Below are 8,551 nucleotides of genomic sequence, written 5' to 3' on the forward strand. Positions count from 1 at the left end.
ACGCCTAAAGGCTACAGGATCTAACGGCACAGCCGCAGAATTTGCAAACAGTTTATGATGATGTGGAATGAGAATAAAGTTGCAGCATCCCAAATGCAGCAACCACTTAACTCACTTGGTCAGAAAGTTTCTGAATGTACAAGTTTGAATATAATAAATCCGTACTGTATAGATTTTTAGAAATAATAAGATATATATTATAATCAATACGGAACAGGACAAAGAAAAAAAATATTGAAATAAGCAAATGATGAATGATAAATATATATTTTCTTTGGAGTAATTTAATAAATACATTTTACAGTACATGGTTTACATACACATATTCAACAGTAAGTAATTCATTAACAGCAATTCAAAAACTGAAAATAGATCAAATGACCTGATTTGATATTCGTATTGCATTGAGAAAGCGTAAGCTGACTTGTAAGCTGCAGCGACCCAGTCTTGAGAATATGAAGAAACATTTTGACCTTTAACGGCTACCGGGCAGTTAATGGTCCACATTTTATCATATAACCTCAAAGCTTTCAAACTGCTCTTATTTTAGGCGGTCCACTTATCAGTCCCTTACAGGACTGTGAGGCTGCAGTGCCACCGCGTGGCCCGTGGTGAAGGGCCGCTGTGCCCTGGCCTGCTCAGACTGCGTGGGAGAAATGAGACCCACGAACACATGCTGTGACCAGGCAGTGAATAATGAGACTTTTTTATACAGAGGGAGTCAGCACAGCATGACACAACAACTTCAGACTGACAGCTAGTTGAGAGGATTTGATTTTTAAAGCCGCGCTGTTCACAGAAAAAAAACATGATTGATCGATGAGCGGGACAAGACATGAAAAGTTCATTGTATTGTATTAAAAACATTGGCGACACAAACAACCGTTTGGAAATATTCCGGAAAGATTGTAAATTAGGATTTACCAGCTATTACTGTTTTAAGTGAAAAAAAAATTAAAATGAAGTACAAAAGACTCAATGTTTCGATCAAGGAACTTACATTTCAGCATTTTGTTTTTCTACGTTTGCGATCATGCACACAGCACGATTGCTATAATATGTATCTGCTAATAGCGGAGGTTTGAGGCGGTCTAAATCAGATAATATCCAAGCCATAAGAAGCATGGCTCAGGTAATCGCAACAGTGTTTTCTATTCTCTACTTGGCCGTTTACCGAATGTGTTTTGTATCTGCTTTTGTCTGCATTCATTAGCATAGCTCTTTGCTGCAAGAACCTATTACTTGAAATGCCTCTTAGTCTAAAAAGCAAAGAATGGTGAAGAAAAGGAAATAGTGATGACATCGCCTTTTTTGTCCAAAATGTTGCAGTCCATTCACCAGGAAAACAAAATAATCTTACCAGCGTTCAGGTTAGGAAGACAACACTAATGGCCAAGGAGTTGTTTTTGTGAATTGATTTAAAACAAAGCAGCAAACCCTCAAGGGATTACTGGTCCGACTCATAAACCCAGACTCATGAGCAATGAGTCCTCCAGCTTGGCACATGGACCCTCACATTGGTGTAGAACAATAGTTAGCAGCAGTAACTTCGGAAGTATTCATGAAGATGAATGGAGAATGCAGTCACCTCCGCCAAACAAACGTTCACAGCGGCCCCAGAGTAAGTCAGTGGCCAGTATGAGACGTTAGATTTTCGGAGAGTTTTGTAACTGTACACTTGCCGTGTGGTTGTTCTGAAAGTGAGCGCGCTCAGAGCAGAACACTGCATGGATATATATACACACTTTAAGGAAAGCAATTGGCGATTCCTGACTTTTATTTCAACTGCACCCGTGACATGTTGGTGGAGCAACCAAATATTTGCCATTGTGGTGCAGTGTTGGTGTTTAGTCCAGGGGTACCTCTGACACAACGGGTGACATGGTGGCTGTGGCCTGCTTGGATTCCTTCATCTTGTCAAGGCCGAAGAGGAGGTCCAGCTGGGTGACCGGCCGCAAGCGTCCCTCATCCACCGGTCTGGAGCAAAGGACACAAGGGATCAGATATAAAAATAAAAAATAAAAAAAACATGTCTCAGTTTCATACTAAGGAAATAAGACAATATTATAGCAAGTTTAGAATTTTTTTTTTTTTTTTTAAATGGACAATTATACTTTACAAAGACACAGCAAAAAATATATATATATTTTTTTAGATGTATCACCTTTTCGAAATGTCCTATTAAGTTAAGGTTTTTTCCTCTCTGGACGATTTATCATTACCTTGTATAGTCACAGCACTTAAACATGTTCCATGATCCAAACATGGTGACAAAGATGGCTGCATGTTATTTGATACACTTCCTATTTTTGTTATAAAAGGCATCAATTTTCTTCCGTATTAATACTTCTGCTGCTGGGCCGGGAACACGCTAACAACACAGGCTGACACCTCGGGCTTTGCCCTGAGAGGGCATCAGTAGTTGCTCGGCATCGTCTGACGCTTGGGTTAGACTAATCAGATACTCAGCATTGCACAAAATATAAGATGCTTTGAAAAGAAAGAAAGAAAGAAAGAAAGAAGGAACTCCATTGTTGAAGGCAGGTAATGTATACAACCGGCATGACGCACTCCGTTGCCATGATATCTCGTATGCGTTTGAATATGCGAGTCATACTTTTCTTCCTCCTGGCCGTCTTGGAGCTGCTGAGCGATCTGCCTCATTTGCTCCTTGCGGACATAGTCTCGTACTCGGTACATGGCGGCATCGCGGCAAAGCTCCCGGAGGTCACTGCCAGAGTAACCCTCGGTCTTCTCTGCGATCTCTTTCAGATTGATGGCATTGCTCAGCTGGGCAGAAAAAAGCGGGACATCAACGTGAGACAATTATGTAGAATTATGTCAAATGAATCTGTTAGCTGTCACTGGTTTCGTCTGTAGTCATAAGTGATGTGGTGTACTTGAATGTCATTAGACGGTGAGAATACAAGTGTGAAGTGATCTTAACAAATAGCCATTGAAGAAAATAATTTCCGTTATTGACTATTCGGGTCTAGGATGAATGCAATCTTACGTTTTCTCCTGCTAAAATCAGCCCCAGGATATCTTGTCTTTGTCTTGTGGTCTGCAAAGACAGAAAGACATTGACTTTCAAAGCATATCAATGTACCACCTTATGCACAAAAAAAGTACCAGAACAATTAATCACAAAATAATAATAAAAGTTATTATCAACTGCCAAGACATGTTATACATAACCAGAGCATGAATTTATATATATTCTGCTAAAGCATAGAAATACTCATCTGCTGATGTTACAAACGAAGCCAATCTTTTTTCATTTCATTTCATTTCAAATGTAACAACCTTTACAAACAATGTAGATCAATTTGCATCACACAGATAACTGTATAAATATATGTGTGAGTGTGTGTGTGTGTATGTTTCTTACTGGCAGGCCAACATGAAAAGTGGTGGGCATCCTGCGCAAAATGGCCGGATCCACATCCTGTGGCCTATTTGTAGCTCCCATTACCATCACCTGAAATTATAGGTTTAACAACAAGGATACATTACACTGCAGTACTAACTACTAACACAGCACAAGAGCTGTGTGTAATAGATAACATGTCCTGCATGAAAGGTCCGGCACAACTTCTAATGACGGGACAAGAGAAACCCTACCCAGGATAAACCGATAGGACTTATTCTGGTTTATGACAATACAGAGGGGACTTGTGGTTGTGTTACCTGGGTGGTTGAGGACGTATCCAAGCCGTCCCACAGGCTCATGAACTGGGCCTTCATCATGGCCGTGGCCTCGTGGTCCTGGCTGGAACGGTTCCTCAGAAAGGAATCTAACAACAGGCAAAAGCTCGGATGAATCAAATTCTGAACGAAATGTTCAACTCTTTGAATCAAAACCGTCATAATATTTGTATCAGCTCAAATAAGTAGTAGTCAAAGAACTATCTCATCCAAAATCTGTAGTAATAGAGTAATCAAGCGTACCAATCTCATCAATGAAGATGATGCATGGCTGGATTTTTTTTGCCAATGAGAAGACAGCGGCCGTCAGCTTCTGTGATTCGCCGTACCACATGTCTGTCAGCGTGGAGGCCTGAAGGTTAATAAACTTGCATCCAGAGGCTTTAGCCGTTGCCTTGGCGATCATGGTCTTCCCACATCCCGGAGGACCAAACAATAAAACACCTGCAAGGAGAAAATATAAAAATGACATTTCATGTGTTCATAAAAAAAAATCTGGCTGAGCAAAGAATTACATTTACATGTTATGAGTTTACAGTCTAAAGGCCTCGTTATTACTGGTAAGAGCGGGATGTATCTTAATCAACTTGATCTTCTCGAACACACATACAGACCGACTTGCAGCAGTCAACCAACATATGAACATAGGCTGATGAATCAGAATGAAACATGGATTCCCATGAAAGTTCTTTTTTTGAAGTTGACTCATTCTCAATATTTACATTAAGTTTTGTGCCAAAACTCTATAAAAAGTAAGCGGTTCCTTCAAGAGGTCATCTGCTCTCAGGCTGCCAATTGCACAAATCTTGTCTAATGCGTTTTGGCACGTAGCTCTAGATGCAGGCATAAAGCACTAGATGACTTTCTAACAATATTTAGAAAGAGAAGGCACAAACCAATGTGGTTTCTGGTATAGTTTTAAAAAACAAGGTGTAAATCGGTTTGCAATTGATGCACTACAACTCAAATTATTACGCTGACAGAACTCAAATACCTACAAAGTTGAAAACAGATTAACTACAAAAAGTTATCAAATAATGCGAGAAGTCCAAGTGTAGTTTTGACTCCATTAGTACATCACACATTACAATAGTATGAAGCTCATGTTATCAAGTCATCTAATGTTAGCATGTACCTTTAGGATTATGAATGCAATCTGACAATTTTAGTTCTGATTAAATTACTCCTGTGGTACCTTTGGGAGGCTGAAAGAGTTTAGATCTAGCTAAAATATGTCTTTTCTGAAATGGCAGGATGACTGTGTCCTGCAGCTCATTGACGACCTCATCCAGACCTGCTATATCTCTCCAGGTCACCTGTGGGAAAGTAGAGTAGGTTGAAGGGGCAAATTAAAAAGAGTAAAAATAGTATGGCACCCGATGATCTAAATTGTCATTGGACTTCTGCGGTTACCGTCATAGTCCGGGGATCAACGAGTTGAGATGCAATGTTCATCTCATACTCTGTTAGTTTGACTCCCTCAACACCAATCCTCTTCATTAGTTGTTCTGCCTGTAGGGAGGAGACGCACAACACAGAATGTTACACTGCTACACTGAAAGAAGACAACGTGGAGAATATCTAAAACATCTTTAGACAGCCTGCTTAAGTTATGGGCTTGTGTTCTGTGTACCCTTTTTTTGGCTTGGCTTTTTTGTTTGGAGGTTGGGTCCATAGCGTCTAAGACCCATTTGATGCTGTAGTATGTCGCCGCACCAAAGACGGTCAGCCTCAACACCATGCCCACCACCTCGTTCCTGGACAGCGGCCGCAACAGGGCCTCTCGTGGAAGGTCTTTCAGCAGCATCTCCACTGGCTGGTGTCAGTCCATCGGCTGGATGAAACCGCAGGGAGAAGAATGACAAAAATTGAAACAAGTGGAACGAAATGGACATTACATTTTGAATGGAAATCTAGTCTGGAAGAAGCATAGCTATGCTCCACCGGGTGGTGTGACCTATACTCACTATATAGACACAATTGTATGTTGCTTTGCCATACATTACTCTCATGATATTGTAATTAAATAAAACCAAAGATGATTTTAACTCCACCGATTGCTTCCGGCTGACATTCAAAACAAACAAAACAAATGTAAACAAAAGTTTACATTAGTGTACTGGTTGGGTAAGAGGAAACATTAAGCCCAACCGAAGAGGGGGATAAACAATAGATCTTTAAACATGTTTTAGAGGTAGGACACCTTACATTGTGTGCAGCACCTTTAGAGAATTAACGTACTCTTTGGCGTAGAATAACAGTCCTCTCATCCTAAAACTTACGCTAAATTAATTAATTAATCCTCCTGTAATTTTATAACAGTGTCTAACTATAACTACTATGCTGACTGAGAAGGACACCTACCTATCAATAAAGTGTCGCTTCATACAGGCATAACGCATCCATGGTTTACGAACAAGAACGAAAAAATATGAACAACGTTAACGTTACGTCAAATAGAGTCTCGTAGCATGCTAACGTTAGGGCTAATGCTAACGGAAGAGAAGATGTAAGGCAGCAGGCATAAACGCGCCGCCCCAGCAATGTAAAATGTTGATACACCGAAGGGCTGAATAAAACACCAAATCTGAAGGGTGTCAAGCAAAAGGTAATATAATAAAAAAGTGACACTTACTAGAGACGAGGAGAATCAGCAAAGTGCTGGATGTTCAACGCTGGCAATGAAGGTGCACCATGTTTTGCGCCTCGGGTGGAACAAGCCCTTTAGTTCCGGGGTTAGTTCTCGACCATCTGTAGAAATATTTCTAGTCAGCCACTGGATGGCGGTGTTTGCACACAAATACTAGACATATCAGGACCATGGACAGCATCCACATGAGTAAAGCGTGATCAAGTAGGAAGAAGGAAAAAAAATAAAATAATGAGCAGTTGTTTGTCCCTGCAACACGTTTTTTTGTGTTGCAGTATATCTTTTGAGGCACATTCGAAAGTCCGATTTAATATGTGAAATGTATTAGGGATATATTTATTCATGTAATAATTGGTATTCCAGAATTGCCCGTAGGTGTGTGGATGTGAGTGTGAATGGTTGTTTGTCTTTGTGTTAGCCCTGTGATTGACTTAGGACCCATCCAGGGTGTACTTCGTCTCTTGCCCCGATGATAGGTGGGATTTGACTCCATCCCCCCACGACGCTGTATGAAGGATATGCTGCTTTAAAGATGGATGGATGGATGAATTCAATTGAAACTTTTGAATGTTTCATTTCTTTATTTTCTTTTCACATCAAGCAAATAGCATGTTTTTACAATATGTCTTGGAGCAGAATATTTTGCTGGGGATGAACATATATAAATAAGATATAAAGATAAAACTGCCATTGGACACCAAAAACCCAAGCATTTCATTGGCTTCATTCCAATGTACCCCAGTCTAGCACAATCTGAAGGCCTTATCTGTTTGTTTTCCACTAATTTCAAGTGCTGATTGATGCTGGATGATTCACTCTTCTTAACAGCAGCCTCAAAGATAAAACTGTAACAAATGGGCCTCTACTAGAAGCAATTCATCACAATTGGTCCAAAGGGTTTGTTAATTGTCAAAGATTGTATGCTGATTTAGAAAATGCTGTAACAGCTTTTTTTCTGAGTAGTCTCTGCTTCAGGATGTCATGTGTGATTTAAACAAGAACAATGCTGTGAAGTGTATACGTATAAAAACAGTTACTAAAAGGGATTTAATGAATACACATGTTCCTTTTAGTGTTTCCCCAAGACTCACAGTTATTGCATCAACCTGAATGCTGCACCTCATGCAAAACAATTACAGCTCTCATTTTAACATTCATATCACCGTCCATGGAAACGTAATATGTGTTGGCCCACTTTACCGCACTTCTCTGTGAGCACAATTAACTGGATTTTGAACAATGTGGTAGAAGAATTGTCTTTTTATTTTTCCTGCTGTACAAAACCGCCAAAACCTCTCTCCGTTTGCAAATCCAATTAGTGGTCCAAATGGGATGCTCAATTCCATACTGCACAATACCGAGTTTTAAGCGTCCAGCTAAGTTAAATGCACCCGTGTTACGGAAAAATGGCACACGGGCTGCTGTTGCGCACACCTTGGACTGTGAAAATGCTTCATGAAAAGCTTTAATCCCCTTGTACTCCAGCAGCAAGTCCCAGGAGATAGCAGCCTGACAGGGCCATTTTTGATGGCTCTGGGCATTAAAGCACAGGCTTGTGTATCTGCAAAGTGCACATCACCCAAACAACCGCTCTTATGGGGTGGGACCAGAAAAACACACTCAGCTCCCTTGGCTGTCGACCTCGACCCTGCCATAGCTAAAATGAAGCACTCTGCTCGCCACCTTCACATGCCAAAGCTGTACTCTCTGGCGAAAACAGGTCGGTAACTGCAGCAAGAGATAATTATCCCTGTTGATGGGAATGCTGGTGCCAAAATTTATGATTTTAGGTTAGCCAGGTTCTAATTTGCAAGGATTTCATGAGTATGGAAAGTTAATATATATATTCCCTTTTTACTGGAAGAGTTCAAATGTTTATTTGAACAGCAAAGGTTGGCAACACACAGCAGGCCATTATCCTTTTAATTTCTCAGAAGGAGATATTGTCTATTTCAGAATAAAGAATGATTTGTAAGTTCATTATTTATATGCATGTTGCTCAGAGGAACTTTATTTCTGAAACCACTAAGTGCTGGAACTGGAATGCTCACTTGAGCATTTTGAATAAAAGTGGACAGTCTTTTTAATCCATCTTGTCGGGGGTTGAGGTGTCTGAAAGAGATGAAATATTTAATTAAGGTTAACACATTTTTATAAAACGGTGAGCCATAACTAATCGTAACTAATTGACTG

At 40.2% G+C, this 8,551-nt stretch overlaps 1 protein-coding gene across 1 annotated transcript; it reads right to left on the reverse strand.

Annotated features, from left to right (window-relative positions):
• Nucleotides 1-274: 274 nt before the first annotated feature.
• Nucleotides 275-6,455, reverse strand: atad1a (ATPase family AAA domain containing 1a). The gene is made up of 10 exons (XM_037483379.2): nt 6,344-6,455; nt 5,342-5,542; nt 5,122-5,220; nt 4,904-5,024; nt 3,952-4,152; nt 3,691-3,797; nt 3,392-3,481; nt 3,014-3,064; nt 2,618-2,790; nt 275-1,977 (listed from the first exon to the last, which is right to left on the reverse strand). Exons 2-10 carry the CDS (start codon nt 5,513-5,515, stop codon nt 1,848-1,850), a joined length of 1,146 nt encoding a protein of 381 aa, XP_037339276.2. The 5' UTR covers nt 5,516-5,542; nt 6,344-6,455; the 3' UTR covers nt 275-1,847.
• Nucleotides 6,456-8,551: the final 2,096 nt, after the last annotated feature.

The sequence above is a fragment of the Pungitius pungitius genome, chromosome 5, assembly GCF_949316345.1.
Source record: "Pungitius pungitius chromosome 5, fPunPun2.1, whole genome shotgun sequence".
In the NCBI taxonomy this organism is placed as follows: Eukaryota; Metazoa; Chordata; class Actinopteri; order Perciformes; family Gasterosteidae; genus Pungitius; species Pungitius pungitius.

What these genes read in the sequence shown, in the direction of transcription:
- atad1a (XM_037483379.2), bottom strand. Translation starts at nt 5,515, where the DNA reads ATGCTGCTGAAAGACCTTCCACGAGAGGCCCTGTTGCGGCCGCTGTCC. An exon ending in AAAGCCAAGCCAAAAAAAGG is followed by an intron (nt 5,221 to 5,341) that starts GTACACAGAACA and finishes TCCTCCCTACAG; the next exon opens with GCAGAACAACTAATGAAGAG. An exon ending in CATCTTCATTGATGAGATTG is followed by an intron (nt 3,798 to 3,951) that starts GTACGCTTGATT and finishes GCCTGTTGTTAG; the next exon opens with ATTCCTTTCTGAGGAACCGT.